The sequence below is a fragment of the Danio aesculapii genome, chromosome 1 (genome assembly GCF_903798145.1).
Source record: "Danio aesculapii chromosome 1, fDanAes4.1, whole genome shotgun sequence".
NCBI classification, from domain to species: Eukaryota; Metazoa; Chordata; class Actinopteri; order Cypriniformes; family Danionidae; genus Danio; species Danio aesculapii.
Window position 1 is genome coordinate 5597221 of NC_079435.1, and position 21417 is coordinate 5618637.

General features: G+C 38.8%; 1 protein-coding gene across 1 annotated transcript in view; it reads right to left on the reverse strand.

The window, feature by feature from the left end:
• Positions 1–21417, reverse strand: part of LOC130223621 (uncharacterized) — a 74023-nt gene that overhangs the window by 17554 nt on the left and 35052 nt on the right. Inside the window, exon 12 of the mRNA XM_056456412.1 lies at positions 18668–18841. Coding sequence (XP_056312387.1) covers positions 18668–18841 — 174 coding nt within the window. The remainder of the gene's footprint in view (positions 1–18667; positions 18842–21417) is intronic.

Below are 21417 nucleotides of genomic sequence, written 5' to 3' on the forward strand. Positions count from 1 at the left end.
AGTCAAGACAAGGGTGTCCGCTAAACTTTAGAGGAGGATCCACAGACTGGTCACTCTTCACAGACACACAGGATTCAGGAGGCCTGTAGATCAAATCAAAGCAAAACAAATAAAGAAATCTTAATATGTATTTAGCTGATGGAGAATTTACAACACACACAAATACAGGTTCAGTCTGCTTCAATAAAATTCTATTAACATTAAAAAAGCGTATTTGTTTACATTTATGCCAAACCTGTTACCTTGCAAATGTTTTGTACATTACTGTCAGGGCAATAATGACCTTTAATAGACAATTATGAAACTCCTCTCCATCTACAGACAACTCTGGATTATTTTTAAGTCTGTTTAATCATGTAGTTTTGCATCACACCTCCACTGGGAAGTTAATACAGTTCCCTTATTTTTAAATGGGCAAACATTGAACTCTCCAAAACTGCTCACCAAACTCAACACTACATTTAAATAAACTCAGACACGTTGGCGCCAATAGCCTAGTGGTTAATTGCGTTGACATATAGCACCCCATGGTGCTCACGGCAACCCAAGTTTGATTCCCGGCTCGAGGTCCTATGCCGACCATTCCCCTCTCTCTGCTCCCATTACTTTCCTGTCTGTTCTTAACTATACTATCCCAATAAAAAGGTAAAAAAATAATTATAAAAAATAAAATAAAATAAACTCAGACACCAGCAGTGCCATAATTTATTATGATCAACTAAAAAGCTTGTTTAGTGAAGTGAGATCAGCCAGTGTAAACGTATAGTCCTAAGCATGTCTCTCAAATGATGGTTTCTACAGCGACTGGAGCTTTTTAATAATGGCAAAAAGGTAAAAAGCTGTCTGTCAATAATCTAGAGTGAGCATTTAGTGTGAACCCATCATTCATGCTGCCTTACATTGACTATAAAAACAACATAACTCATTATGCATGTTTGTCTTGTGAGCCTGCTCAAAATGATTTGTTTTTCTATAATTTTGTCTATCAAATGTGATGAACTTTTGGAGGAAGCTGCTGACTTGTGTCTGGTGACATTTGTCTTTGTAGTTTATTCAATAAAATCATTATTTTCATATATTTTAATGAAATAAAGAAACCATTTTAAACAATACTTTGAGTAATAACATTTATACAGTCTTACAGTCATAACTGGCCCTAGAGCAGATATAATGCTAAAGTGGCCCTCTGTGATAAGTTGGCGGTTATCCTGCTAAATCTTTGTTTATCTGTGATTTTTTTACACAAATGCAGCTAGGTACATCTAATCTAAAACTGAACTGAACATTTTGCACAGTAGTGACTAGTTTAGCTTCAGAATAAGAGAAGACTGACATTTACTTCTGATGATACAGTCCTGTATAAATAATTTCCCTTAAACAACACTCTAATTAATGCATCTGCTTCTGATTTTACATCGCTGGAATCTTGAGATATTTTACATCCAGGACAAAAAAACAACACTTTTAATTCACTCGCAGACCCCATGAAGAATCAATAAATGTTTTGCATATTGTTTACCTGAACTCAGGATCAGTGTTTCCCTTAAATTCAAGAGGACGATGCATTGACCGGTCACTCTTCATGGACACACAGCTAGGCTCTGGAGGGTTCGATCTGTACCATAAAGATGAACACAACAATGTAATTTTACAGTAAGTGTTCTTCCAAATTTCTCAGCTGTTAATTAAGACCTTTTAATGAATATACTTTGAAATGCACTGACTGCATACAGGCAATCTTGTCACTTTACAGGATTAATAATGAACATTTTTTTCTTTGTTCCAAGTCAAAAAAAAAAAAAAAAAACAGAAAAATTAGACCAGCAGTTACCTAAAACCAGGAACAGTGTTTCCCCTAAATTCAAGAGGACGATGCATTGACCGGTCACTCTTCATGGACACACAGCTAGGCTCTGGAGGCTTTAGTCTATACCTTAAAGATAAACACAAGCAAATATAATCCAAACACTCTTATTACATTAATTAATACTGCAGTACTGATTCAGGCCACTAAATTGCATTATATGGAGACTTTTGTGGTCTTCATACTCAGTTCTGTTCTCTGTGTTCATTAATCCTAACCCATTTTCATGTATTTCATTGACTTCAAAACCTTGTTATTTTGCTTTCCCTTGTTCTCCTTGTATATAAACTTCTATGTGTCAGTCATGGTTTGCCTCTGAGTGTGTTTTATGTGTTTCTTCTGCACTGTTGGTTATAGTTTGCTTGTTTCATCTATTAAAAATAACCGCTCTTGTATGTCATGTCATGGCCAATGTAATTTTACAGTAAGTGGTCTTCCAAAATTCTCAGTTGTTATTTAAGATCTTTTAATGAATATCTTCTGAACCGCACTGACTGTATACAGGCAATGTTGTCACTTTACAGGATCAATAATGAACACTTCCAATGCGAAAACAAAACTCACCCTCAAAACTATAGGCTTATGCCTTTTAAAAGGAAGATTCTCAAAGCATAATGTCGTTATATCGTTGAACAATTATGTATAAAGTATTATAATTAGCAGAACAATCGGTTATATGTAATAAAGTGGGCCATGACGACAAAACCCATCACAAAATTCCGATATGATCGATTACTCAGGCTACTGCTTTACTGTATCACTCACCTGTGTGGAAATGTAGATCTACCTTTGTACAGGTTTTCATCTTGATCCCCACGATGATCCATCAAAACAACCGAATTGAAGGAATCTCACTCCTTCTACATTAGTAAGACGATGTTTCTGTTTTCATAAAATGGCGACAGAGACTGACTGCTCTTTCACTTTCACATGCAGGTGCCTGTCAGGTGAGCTGTTGAAGGGAGGGAGGGAGATCATATCTCTGCTGTCTTCCGGGTGAAAATTTTGAACAGCATTAATCTTTTTTGAGTTAAAGTATTTTTATCTGGGGCTTCTTGTGTTATTCTCCACAATAATCCCTGGCATGATCGCTTTTAGGCTCTTGGTTAACAAAACAGGAAGTCTACCAATAAAATGTTAAGAGAGAGAATGTGCACAGAGAGAAATGATAGTAATACTATAAGTAAAAATAGGATAAATCTATATGGTAATATAGAATATGGAATAAAAATTTAACTCTAGATAGTAATATGGCAGTTAAAAACACCAGACGAATGTACAAACAAAAACTGATGAGAGACTCCATCAGTTTTTCCCTACAGTATGATAAGGCTAATTTATGAGAGATTTTTACAAAAATAAACAATGTAATGAAGGACATATAATAAAAACAGATCACATATCCCGAGCAGCATATGAAACAATACACAGTGAAGCTTGATAGTTTGTGAACCGCTTGCAGATTTTAAGAAAATAAGAGAAATTATACAAAACTCGTTCATTTTCCTTCAGCTTAGTACCTTTATTTATCAGGGGTCACCACAGCGGAATGAACCGCCGACTTAATTCAGCATATGTTGTACACAGCAGATGCTTATCCAGCCGCAACCCATCACTAGGAAACACCCATACACTCTCACATTCATACACTACAGCCAATTTAGTTAATCAATTACCCTATAGTGCATGTGTTTGGACTGTGGGGAAAACCGGAGCACCCAGAGGAAACCCACGATAACATAGGGAGAACATGCAAACTCCACACAGAAACACCAACTGACCCAGCCGGGACTCAAACCAGTGACCATCTTGCTTGAGGCAACAGTTCTAAACACTGAACCACCACACTGCCATGTTTACATGTTCACAAAACAGAAAAAAAATGCTGAAATTACTAGAATAACCCCCAGCACAACAAATACTGTGTGGCTACATGATGATCTACAACTGTTTGTTTGTTTGTTTGTTTGTGATGGTTGTTCACATGTGCCTTGTTTGTTCTAAACAGTTAAACTGCTGCTGATCCCCTACAAAAAATCCTCCATCAGACCTGTAGCCAGGGAGGGTTCGGGTGAGTCAAAAGGCCCACCCCTCACTGACAAAGGTCCACAATTTGTCCCAAACATGTGCTCATTTGCTATGCTATCATGAGTAATGAAAATAACCCATAACCCATCAAAAAAGGCTTTAAGACCAAGCAGAATGTTGGCCTTCATTTCGGTGACCAGGGATGGGCAGTATTTATGATACAAGTATTTCAAATACATATTTTAAACACAAAATAGTATTTTGTAATGTGTCTTTGATGAGGTTTATGAAAATGGGTTTAGTGTCTTGTATTTTTGTATTTTTGAATACTGTAAAATACTTTGTCAGAAGTCTCAATGATGACATCATAAACCTGTGGCCTTTAATAATGGTGTTTTCTCAGTTATTTGCCAAGACTAGACTAGAAAATTGATTAATATTGAAGAAGTTGATCAATGCTTGGAGTATGAATAGAAATTATGCAACACATATTTCAAGAGTTCACACTTAGCTGATGATTGATTATAAAGCTTGTCTGGCATGCTGTCCCGGGAGAGAGACTTGACTTTTGACAAATCCAGTTTACTTGAGTGTCCCATGGTAGAGACCTCTCTATGTAAATTCCCAAACACTTGTATGACTGTACCGGAGTGATTTCCTGATTATGTACAAACACTGGTAAATGCTCGACAACACACTTGAGATCGAAGATTATTTCCTTAATTTTTTTCGTATTTACTTTTCAGAAGTTTTCATCGCACCACTCAACAAATGCATCAATTTCAGAAAAATAAACAGAAACAGGATCTTGTTTTTTCAGCAAACTTTAAATTACTGTATCATCTGAGTATTTAAAAATAAGATTCTGTGAGTGCCTGCTTGAACACTCATTAGTATATAAAGTAAACAGAAGTGATGAACTCACACAACCCTGAGGGACACCAGAACTACTGTATTTCACTTAGGACAAACTGTTATGTACTTTGACTGCCTGAGTTCGGTCTGTTACAAAGGAGTGATACCATTCAGTAACTGTAGGATTTACTCCTAACTTTTTTAGTTTCCTAATTAAAACATGTGGTTGAACCGTGTTAAACGCTGAGCTAAAATCAAATAAAAGTTCACATGCACATGCGTCAGGTTCTTTTAAATGATTTAGTGCAACAGTGCAACAGACTATTAATGGCATCACATGTACCTACTCCTTTGCTACATGCAAACTCAAGTGAATCAAGTTGATTACTAATATTTTCTCTAAGCGCTGACACTATATTCTTCTTGAAGCATTTCATTACTGACGTGAGAGCGATTGGTCTAAAATCATTATTATCCACAGGAAGGGCAATTTTAGGCACATGGATTATAAGAGATCTTTTTTTAGATAGCTGGGAATGCCTTAAATTGAAAAGATTTTTGAAATAAAGAGCATCACACTGGTGACAGTTCTTCTGCGCATGCTTTTAGTAAAAAGCAAGAGAGACCTGTCCTGCAGGTTTTCAGTTTTTCAGCATCTTTGGCAGATTTGAGCTCTTTCCAGCAGTGACTGTATGATTGTGAGATTCATCTTTACACACTGAAGACAGCAGAGGGACTGAGCATCTCAGTGACCTTGCTGTGAGGCAACAGTGCTAACCACTGAGCCAGCGTGTCTCCTAAATAATTAATACTTATTAATCTACTTATAAAAACAGCTGTCAGCACAAAATAACATCTCCTTCAAAGCAAGAGAGCAGAAAAACTATCAGGTGTCAAACTGACTTTATAAATCCCTGATGTAAATAAACTGATGACGACAACTTGTAGAATAATAAAGAGAACACATCAGATCTTCACTATGAGAGGAAAAGGGGAATAAATAACTACAAACTAATAAATCATAGTCTACTGAAATATAATTCTATTTACAGGAGGAAGAAGAAACTAAATGACACCTTTAATCCTCAAAATGAGTCAATAAAAAGTAAATCATCTGAATAAAGATAAGAAATATAATAATTCATTAATTCACAGACGACATGTGCTGATGCCAGAGCGATGATCGAGTGTTTTACAGATGAGTAAGAGATGAAATGTATTATTCACATTATTATAATATTGTCTGGTCTTAACTTAATCTTGGCTTTACTTGATATCTTATTTTTCTCAGCTAAAGTAATAAAGATTATGATGATGATGGTGATGATGATGATGATTGTTTTCGTCACTGAGACTCTTTCATATCATAATGCTGTATTCTGTGATTTGATCTATAGTTAAAGCATGAGATTTCTGGTAATGTTATATAATAAAATATAATTATGCTGCATCTCTGTTTAGGCTTAATACTAATATTCGATTAATCTAATTAACCCAGAACATAAGTGATTGATTGATTTTGTCTTAAACTGTCCACAACACTAGTAATGTGAGCTGACAAAGTAAATCAAGTCGATATGATTTATTCACACTTTTATTAAAATCTTTTGCTGTTAAGACACTTTCATGAGGACAATCATTACAGAAATACTGAAATATAAAGACCAGAGAGTGTGTTATACAAAAATAAAAAACAATCCCTTTTGTTTAAACAATATAATGCATAGATGTAATATTTTAGTTGATAACAGGGTGTACAATATAATCAAATTTAGAACAGATATGAGGAAATTAAAAACAATACATAAAAATAATAAACAAACTGGTTGTGTGTCATATTATAAACCATAACACTTTTAATATAATAATACTGTAAGTGCCCTGTGCATCAATTTAAAATATAAAAAGTAACAAATAGTAGAAAGTGTAAATCAGGCTGACTAGTGAGATGTTTACATGTCTGAATGTAACATGTTGACTGAATTATCAATAAACGATTTAAGAGTAATTACATCCTGAACTGGATCATGTCGCTCTTCAATATGCAGCCTTATAACTGTAGTCAGACTGTAGGAAAGCTGAATCACTCGACACTGTCCAGAATCATCTCACATGTGTGAAGAGACAGAAAGTTTCTCTCCTTTTCTCATGGTGTTCTCTCTTTATGACGTGCTCCATCACAGGTGGAGAAAACAGAAAGAGCATCCGGTTATTTGTGTTTTAATTCTGCAGCATTGAGTTTCTCTGATATGAATAAAGCAGTTCCTGCAGCATTTCGTCCTCTTCTCTGATGCACATTAATGATGGAGTGTTTCAGTCACTGATGATGTTATTTAGTAATCCAGCAGAGTCTTTATAAACTCAATCACTGACACTTCACTTCTGTACAGTTTAATCTGTAGCGACTCCACATTCAACATCATTTATTACCTGTCAATACTGAATAAAACACACAGAAACACACACATTAGGCATTACTGCAGACACGTCTGTACAGCTGACTGATAGTTGAACTGACATTATTATATGATCTATGAATCATTACTACTTACTGCAGTGTCTCCAGTTTAGAATGTGGATCATCTCTTAAAGCAGAGAGCCGCTTCACTCCTGAATCTCCTACTTCATTCCCAGACAGATTCAGTTCTCTGATGTTTGAGGAGTTTGATCTCAGAGCTGAAGCCAAAGCAGCACAACCTTCATCTGAGACGCCACAATTATACAACCTGCAGAACAACAACACACTCTTCACTCTCAGTTCAGCAGATCAACAACACACACAGAGACTTTAGATTACAGATTTACAATCCCTCTGTCCTGTTTCTCAATGGGTCACTCTTTCAGAACTCTTCAGATAATGAGCACAACAGCGGTCAGTGTGAGCTACTGAGAGGATCTTTGTTTCGGCACTAAATGCTTTCATCAGCACTTTAAACGGCACAATTTACTTAGACACAACAGAGGCCAAAACTATTGGTGCTCACAGGCCATCTTGCTCAATTACATACTCTCTTCAAAACATATTATCAATAATTATAATATACAACACAAATATCAAATAAAATAATATGTGCTGAATGCGTGTAGTAATAACACTGAGCTATAGTCCAGGGGACCGTTCTTTGTACCTCGCTTAAATGATCTAAGATGATTTGGCAGATCCTGGATCTGTTAATCTTGATAACTGATCTCTGGCTAATTTGGTTCTTCAAACAAGTTTGTGAATCAGATTAAAATGTCTGGATTAACTGATCTGAGATCGTTGTGTGTGTTGTAAAGGACTGATTTATTGATCCTCAAAATCATGATCAGCAATGCAGCGATTGGCTGATGACATGACATCATCTGATTAATATTCAAATATCCATGCTTGCAAAAGAAAAAAGAATTGTGAGCAAAATTACATAAAATTCAGAGTAAGTCGGTGCCAATAGCCTAGTGGTTAGTGTATTGACACATAGCACCAAGGTGCTCATGGCGACCCAAGTTTGATTCCCAGCTCAAGGTCCTTTACCAATCCTTTCCCTATCTCTGCTCCCCACACTTCCCTGTGAGTAAAATCTCCACTGTCCTCTCCCAATAAAGGTGAAAACCCCTAAAAATTATTATTAAAAAATAAAAATTCGTAGTAAACGGTTTGTTGATTAATATGATACGCAATATTTTTCCACCTTTGTTGTGGGCAGCAGGCTGTACATTTTCATGTGTCGAGAGTATTTAGCTATATATTTAGTTTTACAGTTAGAGCGGATTTTCTTTATTATAGTAGCCATAGTAGTATTATATTAACCGTTTTCTTAATCGGTTTCTCAAGGATTAACTAGATGTTTAATTAAATTTTGCATCACAAAAGCATTGCATCTTACATCAAAAGCATTTGGATATTGGTAAAGGTGTCTGCAACTTTTGTAAAGCATCAAATCATCATCATCATATTAACTGTCAAAACATGATCATGACTGCATAAATGTATTTTTTTTCCCTTAAAAAAGTTGCATATAGTATGACTATTATACACAAATTGTACTGAAGCGATTGTATGCATTTGTATCTAAAAAGTTCATATCAATACACTTTCTCTTTGCACCACCAGGTGACAGTCTTTACATTTTTATTTTGGAATTCAGATTGCATAATGTTTATTAAGATATATATATTTTTTTTAAATAATGTATTTATTAAATTTTTAAGCAATACAGATACAACAACAAACAAGTGAACAAAACGTGCGGGGGAAAGAAAGAAAAAAAAATTAAATAAATAAATATAAATAAAATTAAATACAAATTAAAAATTAAATAAAATAAAAATAAAAAAATAAATAAATAAAGAGGGGGGCATTAATAAAATTTGCGATATTGCGTATTCATGCACCACAAACCTTCATAAGATCTGACCTTGTTAAATCAACCCTCTGTGGATTATAGAGGTTATGTTTAAACCCATATGTAACAAAAATGGATCCCACCTCTCATGAAATAAAACATCTTTGCCATGTAAGACACAAGTTAAGTAGTCCAGTGGTACATATTCAAGTATTACCCTGTGCCATAAAGACTTTGTAGGAGTTTTGTCCGTTATCCAGTTCAGGAGAATACATTTTCTTGCACAAAATGTCAGGAACTTGCAAAGTGTTTTTTTTATGTTTGTCCATATTAATCTCGTTGAATATCCCAAGCAGCATATGCTTGGGGTTACCACCAATATCAATAGATAAAATACCATTAATTTCTTGTTCTATCATAGCCCAGAACTTTTGAATTTCCCTGCAAAGCCAGAAACAACGAACAAGGTCTCCTTCCTCAGTTTTACATTTCAGACACATTGGTGACAACTCCTTTTTAAACTTGTGCCTCCGTGAGGGAGAGATGTGAGCTCTATGTAGAATTTTCAGTTGCATTGCTTTTACTCTGTTACATACACTTAGGGACGTTGCATTTTTCCAAGCTTCCTCCCATTGATCATCTGTGATTTGTATATCAAGGGTCCTTTCCCAAGTCTCTTTCAAGCAGTCCGTATTTAAAGAGCCACAATCCTTAAGGACTTTGCAGAAACAGCTTGTTGAATTGTCCCTGTATGAAAAAAGTTGTCTTTCCACAACTCAAATGTCCTGGTTTTCGAGTATTGTAGTGTCTTTTTTCACAAAGTCTCTTAATTGCAAGTAGCGAAAAAAATCTTGTCGCGGAATATTATATTTATTGGTCAGTTGGTCAAAAGACATTAAAATATTTCCATCAAACAAGTCATGTAATGTAGTGAGACCTTTCAGTGACCAGACTTTGAATTGTGGGTCTTCAGTTCCTGGCAGAAAATCTAAATTATCACAGATGGGGGTAAAAGTTGAGGTGAGTTGAGATCTTCCTTCCAAACGTTTTATAAATTGCCATGCTTTGATAGTACAAATCGTAATGGGATTATTACAGGAAATTTTCACTAATTTAAGCTTTTTTAAAAAAAGCTAATTTCTGAGAGGGATTTTACAGAGTGAACTTTCAATGTCAAACCAAACTGCACTGGGTCCTTTATGTATCCAATCAGAAATACAGTGCAAATGTACGCTTAATTGATATTTTCGAATATCTGGAAGGTCAAGACCGCCTGCCGAAGATGAAAGCATTAAAGTTGAAATTTTGATACGTGCTCTTTTGTTTGCCCAAATAAAAGAACTGAACCAGCCATTCAGTTTCCTAATGGTTTTGTGTGTAAAATTTATCGGAATCATTTGAATAGGGTAGAGTAGTCGCGGTAGAATATTCATCTTTAAAAGGGAGATCCGACCCATCCAAGAAATAGGGAGAATGTTCCATCTTTCTAAGTCCATTCGAATGCGTTCAAAAAGTGGAATAAAATTGGCTTTATACATTTGTTCAAAGGAGGGGGTGACATTAATGCCCAAATATGTTAAACCTTCTGGGGCCCACCCAAATGGAAATGATGCTAGTGTTTGGGGTATTTGTTGTAAACTTCCTATAGGCATTGCCACAGATTTATGGTAGTTGATTTTATAACCAGAAAAAACTGCAAACCTGTCAATCGTGTCTAAGAGATTTGGGGTAGATGTTTCAGGATTTACCATGAATATAAGAATATCATCGGCGTATAGAGCAATCTTGTGTGGTTTGTTTGCTACCATAAAACCATTAATTTTATTATTTTCCCGTATTGCTTCTGCTAACGGCTCAATTATTAAGGCAAACAGAAGCGGTGAGAGAGGGCAACCTTGCCTTGTTCCTTTCTCAATTTTGAACATAGAGGATCTACAGCCATTATTGAGTACAGCACTAAATGGCTCATTATACAATATTTGTACCCACTTAATAAATTGTTCACCAAGACCAAATTTATGTAACGTATGGAATAAAAAGGGCCATTCGATGCGGTCGAACGCCTTTTCCGCATCTAATGAGATTACAAGACCTTCTACGGATTGTTGTTTAGCAAGTTGAATCACATTCAAAAGACATCGCATGTTATTTACAGAGTTACGGCCTACAATAAAGCCTGTTTGGTCATCCTTTACTAATATAGGAAGAAAGCCTTCCAGGCGGGTGGCCAAAATTTTTGAAAGGATTTTGAGATCTACATTTAGCAGAGATATAGGGTGATATGACAAACAGTACTCTGGTTGTTTTCCTTTTTTCAAAATTAGGGATATATTTGCCTCTCTCAATGACTGTGGTAGACGGCCTTTTCTAAAAGAGTCATTAAACATATTTAATAATGGATCCACTAATAAGTCTTTGAATTCCTTATAGAATTCACAACTAAGTCCATCTGGACCAGGTGCTTTCCCAGATTGTAAACTCTTTATTGCTGCTAGAAATTCATTTTTAGATATAGGGGCATTAAGAGGTAATGACTGATCTTCAGATAACGTGGGGAGATTAAGAGTCGAGAAGAAAAGCTCTGTGGTTTGTGTTGTGTCCCCTTTTAGTTCTGATTTGTAGAAATTCTCAAAATAATCTTTAAATGTATTATTAATGAATACACTGTCCATAGAGTGTTTACCGTTACTATCTATAATAGATTGTATGGATTGAGAGTCTGATCTTTTCTTTGTTAGGTGTGCTAAATATTTCCCAACTTTATCCCCATGTTCATACATTTTCTGCTTAGCAAAACGAATTTTAACTTCTGCCTGTTTTGTTAAAAGGGAGTCTAATGCAGACCTAAGCGCCGTGACTTCCTTTAGTTTAACAGGGCTTGGTTTATTAATGTATGTTCTCTCAGCATCCCGAAGCTTAGACTCTAAAATTTCTTTTTGTGCAGCTTGTTTACGCCTTTTACTATGTGTATACGCTATTATAATACCTCTAGAAAATGCTTTAGTTGTTTCCCATAGTAAGGATGAATCTTCAGTCGAGACCGAATTGATGGAAATAAAAGTGTTGAACTCCTCAGTAAAATATGAAATAAAGTTATGGTCAGCTAATACAAATGGATGAAATCTCCAACCACTGGCTTTATTATTTTGATTTCCAAAGGAAAATTCTGTGAAAACTGCCGCGTGGTCAGATATTATTATATCTCCAATTTTGCAAGATGTTATGTGCTCCAACATATTTTTGGGAGAGAATAGATAGTCTATTCTAGTGTGACAACTGTGAACTTTTGAAAAATAAGTGTACTCTCGCTCTGCGGGGTGGCAAGCCCTCCAGATATCTACATAATCAAAGTCTTCACACAGGGCCTTAAGTGTTTTAGCCTGTACTGATAGTAACAGTTTACCTGCTGGGAATTTATCAATAATAGGACATAAATGGCAATTGAAGTCACCCCCAATAAATAATGTTTTAACTCCCCAGTCTGCTAATTTGACGAAGGCTTCAGTAAGAAAATTACTTGGGTGACCAGGAGGCCAATAAATGTTCATAAAGGCAATTTCTTTCCCATGTAAAAGCCCTTTCAGAAGCACATAGCGCCCTCTGGTGTCTGTAGTAACTTCCACCGATCGTAGTGGCACACCTTTTTTAATTAAAATAACTACACCCCTACTCCTTGAAGTAAAACATGAAAAATGGGCGTGGCCATAACACCCCTGCGAAAGCTTAGTATGTTCTTGGTCATTTAAGTGGGTCTCTTGAAGTAATGCAACGTCCACCCTCTCCTTTTTTAGATAAGTCAGGACCTTTCTTTTCTTAATAGGTGTGTGAATTCCATTAACATTCCAAGTACAGACTTTCAAATTTACCATTTTAAGTATATGTTAAACATAAAGTAACCATCAACTGTATAGATTAGGTTGCATGAATATCGTACAAAAAGAAAGAGAAAAAAAAGAAAAAAGAAGGGGAAAAAATTAAGAAAAGGAAAAAAGAAATGAGAAGATAAAAAAAGGGGATTCATCCAAGTATACAACAGACACAAAACTGGAACAATAGAACAACAGTCATTAAACATCAAAAATGTTCCACACTAACTCTCGTTATAAGAGTAACTGTGAAGAAGAGGCCCCTTAACGACAAAAGGAACTACTAAGAGTACTCCAACCTAAATAGTAAGCGGTAGTGCCGCTATAAACATCAGCATGGTTTAAGAAACCGAACAGTGTGCCTTATTGGCCAATATTTCTCAAATACCCACAGTTAAATTCACAATGTCTACCTTCACATTAGTGTTTGAGTGTCTGAGAGACCTGTGGTGTGAGTTGGGTGACTACAGGCAAGTGTTCTTCCAGCAGGTGATTCAGGTACTATCGGTAGACGTTGCATTCATCGAATCTAGAAATGCCACAACAGCAGCTGGGTCTTGAAACACCTTCACCGAGCCACGAAGGTTTACCCTGAGGAGGGCAGGGTAAATTTGCCTGTATTCCGCGCCTATGGACTTTAGGCGTTTCTTAACTTCGTCGAACATCCTGCGTTTACGGAGAACGGACGCTGAGAAATCTTGAAAGATCATCACGGTGTTGTTTCCGAATTTTAAAGGAGAACCGCTGGATCCCAGCTCCCGCAAAGCATTTAACACACGTTGTTTGTCTTGGAAATTGTAAAATCTTACCAAGATGGGACGCGGTCGTTGTGTGGCGGGGGGTTTCTCGGTGCGCTCTTTCTAACTTTATACGGCCCTCTTTTGTCGTGATGGCAAGGGTCTCAGGAAGCCATGACTCGAAGAATCGCGATGGATTTCACCTTCTATGCCCTCAGGTAATCCGACAATTCGGATATTCTTCCGTCTGCCCCTGTTCTCAAGGTCGTCCGCCCTCTCATTCAAGTCGTGCACAAGTTTCTCCAGACTTTGTAATTTAGTTTTGATCGGGGACAATTCGTCCTCCATCTCAGAGATCCTGGTTTCTGCTTCTGCAATCCTTTTATTATGCTCGTCTAGCTCCGCGCGGTGCATTTGCAGTAGCTGTGAAATCGGGTCCATTTTATCATCTATGAGTTTAGAGATATTAGCTGTAATCTCCGCTACCGCATCCGACAGTGGGTTTGTGGATGAGCTCGTGTTGGCGCCGTCAGGATGTTCGTCAGCCTCCTCATGGCTGGTAAACTGCATTTTTTTGCGTGGCATATTTTCCGATTGCCTCAGAAAGTAGTCATCTATGCTCATACTGTAGAATACTAAGTCTGCGCGTGTAAAAATGTAACCTACTGAAAGTTTTTAAATAAAATATGACAACATGACACTACCGCTTAACTACACACAGCCTTCCTTCAAGCCGCCATCTTGGAACCTCCCCTAAGATATTTTTTTAACTTAAATATATATATTGTTTACATTTTCCCAAGTGTATATAACTACTGTAAGAAAATATCAGCAATCAGAACATACTTTCTGTATTATCTTTGCTTGAACTGACCCGATCTAATCCTGTTTATATGAAATGAGCCTGCTCCAGAGTAGGTTTGAGCTACCAGAACTGTTGCTATGACAACAATTTTCAGATCATTTTTGAAGAACGAAACGATCCTGGATCATGTCAAATCGTCGCTGCAGTTTCGGGTGTTTTTACTCTCGAGGCGTGTCCACCTGAGCTCAATCAGCAAAGCGCTCGGGGGTGTATATAAGCGACTAGTCTCACCGCGGCAGCGGTCGCGGCAGCCTCGTGTGAAGCCCGCCTCGTGTGAAGACCGACGAGTGTAAAGACCATTGACTCTACCTGCGCGACTCCACCGAGCAAAGACACCGACAAAGCACTTGAGTACTTTTTATTTTATTATTTTACGTTATCTCTGCACTCATTACTGTTTTCCTTGCACTTTATTATGTGTTTACTAATTCCTGTTGTTACTAACCCTCGCAGAGCACGGGAGGTATGCTCCAGGCGCAACCCTCACAACCTTTGATCAATTCATGTATCTTCTATTTCACAACTCTCTCTCTCTGTGGGCCTCTGGAATTGTCAATCTGCTGTTAACATGGCAGATTTTATTACCTCCATAGCCACTCATGCTGACTTTAGTCTCATGGCTCTAACTGAGACCTGGTTGAGACCGGAGGACACTGCTACACATGCAGCTCTTTCTACTAATTTCTCTCTTTCCCACACTCCTCGTCAGACAGGGAGAGGGGGTGGGACTGGACTACTGATTTCCAAAGAATGGAAATTCACTCAGAGACCGTCCCTACCAAAAATCAGCTCTTTTAAATTCCATGCAGTCACCATTATTCACCCCTTCCGCATAAATGTGGTTGTCATCTACCGCCCCCCGGGTACATTAGGGCACTTCTTAGATGAACTGGATGTTCTTCTCTCATCTTTTTCTGATTATGACACTCCCTTGTTGGTGCTAGGTGACTTCAACATCCACATTGAAAGACCTCAAGCTGCCGACTTCCAGACTCTGCTTGCATCTTTTGACCTCAAAAGAGCACCTACTTCTGCTACTCACAAATCAGGTAATCAACTAGACCTTATTTACACTCGACATTGCCTCGCTGATCAAACACTATTAACTCCACTACAAACATCGGATCATTTCCTTCTCTCTCTCAACATCCACATTACTCCTGAGCCGCCACACACTCCAACTCTAGTTGCCTTTCGCAGAAACCTACGCTCTCTCTCACCCAATAGACTATCCACCATTGTTTCTAACTCTCTTCCTCCATCTTGCAAACTCTCTGCACTTGATACGAACAGTGCCACTGATACACTCTGCTCCACGCTAACATCATGTCTAGACAGACTATGCCCTCTGACATCCAGGCCAACCCGGGCCAGTCCTCCTGCACCCTGGCTCTCTGATGTTCTCCGTGAGCATCGCTCAAAACTTCGGGCTGCTGAGAGAAGTTGGCGAAAAACTAAAAATCCTGAACAGCTCATAACATACCAAACTCTTCTGTCTTCTTTCTCGACTGAGGTTACTTCTGCAAAGCAGTCATACTTCCGTCAGAAAGTCAACAGTGCCACCAATCCTCGCTTGCTTTTTAAAACATTTTCCTCCCTCCTCTATCCTCCTCCTCCACCCGCATGCTCCACACTCACTACTGATGACTTTGCTACATTCTTTTGCACCAAAACTGCAAAAATCAGTGCTCAATTTGCTGCACCTACAACAAAAATGCAAGATACACTGCCAACACCACACACACTCACCTCTTTTTCCCAGCTCTCTGAGTCTGAGGTGTCCAATCTCGTGCTATCAAGCCATGCAACCACCTGTTCGCTTGATCCCATTCCCTCTCATCTCTTGCAAGCCATTTCTCCTGCAGTCATACCAACACTGACTCACATAATTAACACATCTCTTGACTCTGGTCTATTCCCTACTTCATTTAAGCAGGCTAGGGTAACCCCACTGCTAAAGAAACCCAACCTAGATCAAACGCTACTTGAAAACTACCGACCGGTATCCCTGCTTCCATTTATGGCCAAGATTTTGGAGAAAGTAGTGTTCAATCAAGTCCTGGACTTTCTTACTTAAAACAACCTCATGGACAACAAGCAATCTGGCTTTAAGAAAGGCCACTCAACTGAGACTGCCCTGCTCTCGGTCGTGGAGGATCTCAGACTGGCTAAAGCAGACTCTAAATCATCTGTCCTTATCTTGCTGGATTTATCAGCTGCTTTCGACACTGTAAACCACCAGATCCTGCTATCTACGCTTGAGTCACTGGGCGTCGCAGGCACTGTTATTCAATGGTTCAGTTCTTACCTCTCGGACAGGTCATTCAGGGTGTCGTGGAGGGGAGAGGTGTCCAACCTACAGCATCTAAACACTGGGGTACCTCAGGGCTCTGTTCTTGGGCCACTTCTCTTCTCTATCTACACGGCATCTTTAGGAACAGTCATCCAGAAACATGGATTTTCCTACCACTGCTATGCTGATGATACCCAGCTATACCTCTCTTTTCACCCTGATGATCCCTCGGTTCCAGCTCGCATTTCAGCCTGCCTGTCAGACATTTCACACTGGATGAAAGATCATCATCTTCAGCTTAACCTCACGAAAACGGTAATGCTTGAAGTTTCTGCCAACCCGACTCTTCACCATAACTTTTCAATCCAGATGGATGGAGCAACCATCACTGCATCCAAAATGGTAAAAAGCCTTGGAGTAACGATTGATGACCAACTGAACTTCTCTGACCACATTTCTAGAACTGCCCGATCTTGCAGATTCGCACTCTATAACATCAGAAAGGTCCGACCCTTCCTATCTGAACATACAACCCAACTCATTGTTCAAGCTCTTGTTCTCTCCAAACTGGACTATTGCAACTCTCTGCTAGCCGGGCTACCAGCTAGTTCTATCAAACCTCTTCAGCTGCTTCAGAACGCAGCAGCACGAGTGGTCTTTGATGAACTCAAAAGAGCACGTCACTCCGCTACTCACCCGTTTGCACTGGCTGCCAGTTGCTGCTCGCATCAAATTCAAAGCTCTGATGTTTGCTTACAAAGCGACCTCTGGCTTTGCTCCTTCGTATCTGCTCCCACTTCTGCAGATATATGTGCCCTCCAGAAACTTGCGTTCTGTGAATGAACGTCGCCTCGTTGTTCCATCCCGAAGAGGGAAGAAATCACTTTCCCGAACTCTCGCATTCAATCTGCCCAGTTGGTGGAATGAACTCCCTAACTACATCAGAACAGCAGAGTCACTTGCTGTCTTCAAGAAACGACTAAAAACGCAACTGTTTAGTCTCCACTTTCCTTCCTAATCTGCAACTGCCTCTCTGGCTATACCACTAACTGTTTTCTCTCTCTCTCTCTATCTCAAAAAAAAAATAAATAAATTTTACTAATGCTTAGCTTCTTAGACTTTACACACCTGAAACTTGTCTATAGCACTTGTTCACTGCTGCTCTTATAGTTGTGTAAATTGCTTCCTTGTCCTAATTTGTAAGTCGCTTTGGATAAAAGCGTCTGCTAAATGACTAAATGTAAATGTAAATGTAAATGCAATATCCAAATCCAGCTAACTGGAGAACAGTTAGTATAAACCCCAGATCTAGAATATGATCAGAACAATCAGATGCAGATGAACACCTCTAGAAGAGTCTTTCAACTTCCTCAACATCAATACAGAAGGAGAAAACATCTTCATAATGTTGTGTTGAACTGTAAACATGGACTTTCAATGCTTCAATAAATCATCAATAAATGAGGGAAATGCAGATTTATGCTGACTAAAGGCTGATATATGACATTATTATTATTCAAATATGAATGTGTTTTGCTCAAACATATGCTTCTGCTTCAGTGATTCCTCATGTCGGCTTTATGGATTAGTGTTTTGTCTAAATGTTTCTAAAACTTCAGCTTTAAAGATCATTTCCATTTACTTTACACAGACATTATCTGAATCTTCATTTCTGTAAACTCCTGGTACAGCATGAGTGCAGATAATTGAAGAGAAATTCATCTTCAGGAGAAATATTTCTCTAATGTAAATGATGAAGATCTTAATAACATGATGATGAAAATCCCTTAAAACACTCAAGATAACATTAACTGAGATTAATGTACGATCTTACTCCAGTTTCTCCAGTTTACAGCGAGGATCCTTCAGTCCAGCAGAGAGCAGCTTCACTCCTGAATCTCTTACTTCATTACATGTCAGATCCAGTTCTCTGAGGTTTGAGGAGTTTGATCTCAGAGCTGAAGCCAAAGCAGCACAACCTTCATCTGAGACACCACAATTCCTCAACCTGCAGAACAACAACACACTCTTCACTCTCAGTTCAGCAGATCAACAACACACACAGAGAATTTACACAATTAAACCTGTAATCTGTGTGAGCTTCCTGTTTCAGTTAGTTTGTTTACTTTAGTTTTAATTTGTTAAATAGTGTATCACTGTAATCTGAACATCATAATCAGGAATGTGCTTCACCAGTGTGTGGATGTGTTTGATGATCAAATGAAGAAATGAGCTGCGTAAATAAGTTTATACTAAGATAGCGGACTGTTATTAATGGACAATCACTAATTTAAATTGATCAACTATAAAACCGTAATAATATGATATTTAAGTGTGAAACTGTGATTCTTTATTCAGTGTCAGTCGAGCTGCTGTGAGAATCTAAAACTCTTGTTTATTCACACATTTCCCTCTAAAACCAGCAGCACATATACAAGATGATAACCTGCCAAAACACAAGCTTGATGATTTTATGTTGGAAAATAAATTAAACTAATGACTAAAAATGTAATAAAATTTATTAATTTAAGGGTACTACAGCATTATTGCATTTTCTATTTTATTAATTATTATTATTATTATTTCCTTTATTTAGCCAGGAGATCACATTAAAACTGTACTGTCTCTTCGTCCAGTGAGACCTGGTCAAGATGGCAGGCAGCACATAAAGTTACACACAAAAATCACAAAAAAAACAATCACACAAAATTACAACATCACCATTCATAAAAACATCAGATCATAAAAATCAATTACAAGTGTCCTTTAAAGAGCACCTAGGTTAGCCCTTTTTTCAGATTTAATATGAGTCTTTTGTGTCTCCAGAATGTGTCTGTAAAGTTTCAGCTCAAAACACATATCAGATTTTTTATTATACCTTTTATTAAATTCTTATTTATACATTTTTTCACTGGGTGGCGGTTTTGGTGTACTGCTTCTTTAAGGCTAGTCCTTCCCACCCACCATTTCTACGTGCCTTTCTGCGTGCCTTAATCTCCTCCCTCAGAAGCGTCAGACAACAGACTGACTTAAAGGAAGCAGATCTCATGTAGCGTTTGTGAGAAATACTACAGTAAGAACTTTACCAATGAGTATTTATTGTGCAGTTGCATGGCAGGGTCACACAAAGTTCACGCGCGCACACAGACGGAGCGCCCGTTTAGCTTTTCACTCATTTTGCAGACATATGTGACAGGATACAGGTTAATCTTCACTGCTGTATGGATATCTGTTATGGAAATGTACAAAATAAACCTGATTTAACGTCTACAAACCAGGATTGAAGCGTCTTCCTTTATTTGTTCTGACCCACGGCTGTGCTGATGAAGTAAAGCTAAGCTAAATCACTGTAATTCCTTACACACATGCTCTGTTTTAAAACATTTTAAACAAGTGAAACTCACTCTTGATCACGTTTGATGATGATTGTTGATCCTAGCGGACACCTTTTATTCCCGGCTGCTTTGCGCACGTCTGGGGTCCAGAATGTTAATGCGGTGCTCGCGGGCAGTACATGCCATCACTGTGATGTCATGTCTGTTGCGCAGTTAAGATTGCGGCTCGCTCTTGCAAAAGAGCCACCCACCCCAGTTGTCACCCGCACTGCGTTTAGCACTCAGGCAGATCTGAGGGTTTCAGTGGGAGTAAATCCGACCTCTCGCTCCTCCGCGCGCTCCATCCAAGCTTCAGGTGAAGAGAAGCACTCCGTCCTTGGATGGTCGCTTTCTCACATCATGACACCAGGTGTCAGATGTCCATCGCTGCATCGGAGGATGGGCTGTCATTGTCTGATGAGGATGCGAACCCGCTCGCTCCCTTCCTCTGGGGTGGAGAGCGCGGCATTGGCATCTAAAAAGCAGACATGATGGCCGTGCTTTCGCGGGCTGCTTCGGCCGTGGGTCTGGTAATGGTTTATCCCCCAGCCCCGCGGCCGCACAGACTAGATGGGTGTTATGCGGAGGATATAAGGAGGCAAGACCTTCAAAGCCTCCCGTCCCCTTCTTCCCGGAAGTGCACAGTAAACTCACGCAGTCTTGAGGGCACTTTTTTCTGCCCGATCTGCGAGCGCTTCCATCCTCACCATCCTTGGAGGGTGGGCTGTCAAGGTCTGATGAGGATTCGAACTCGCTCGCTCCCTCCGGGATGATGAGCGCGGCGTCGAATCTAGAAGCAGACTTTGTGGCTGTGCTTCCCCAGGCTGCTTCGGCCGTGGTTCTGGAGATGGTTTATCCCCCAGCCCCGCGGTCGGACCGATTAGAGGGGTGTGATGTGGAGGATGAAGGCAAGACATTCTAAGCCTCCCCATCCCCTTCTTCCTGGATGGGCACAGTAGGATGGGCACTGGCCCGGCTGCGCAAGGATGGTTCCGACTCAGGACTGAGCATGAGCTCTGCACCGCAACCGGCTATGCTTTTAAAAAAAAATAATAATAATTTAAATCGGCTGTGTGTGCCCTGGGAAGGACAATGATCACATCCGTGATCCAGGAACGCCACCTCAGGCTAACCCTGGTGATTATGCGTGTTGTTGACAAAGTTCGCTTCCTTAACTCACCCATATCCCAGGCTGGCCTGTTTGGCGAAA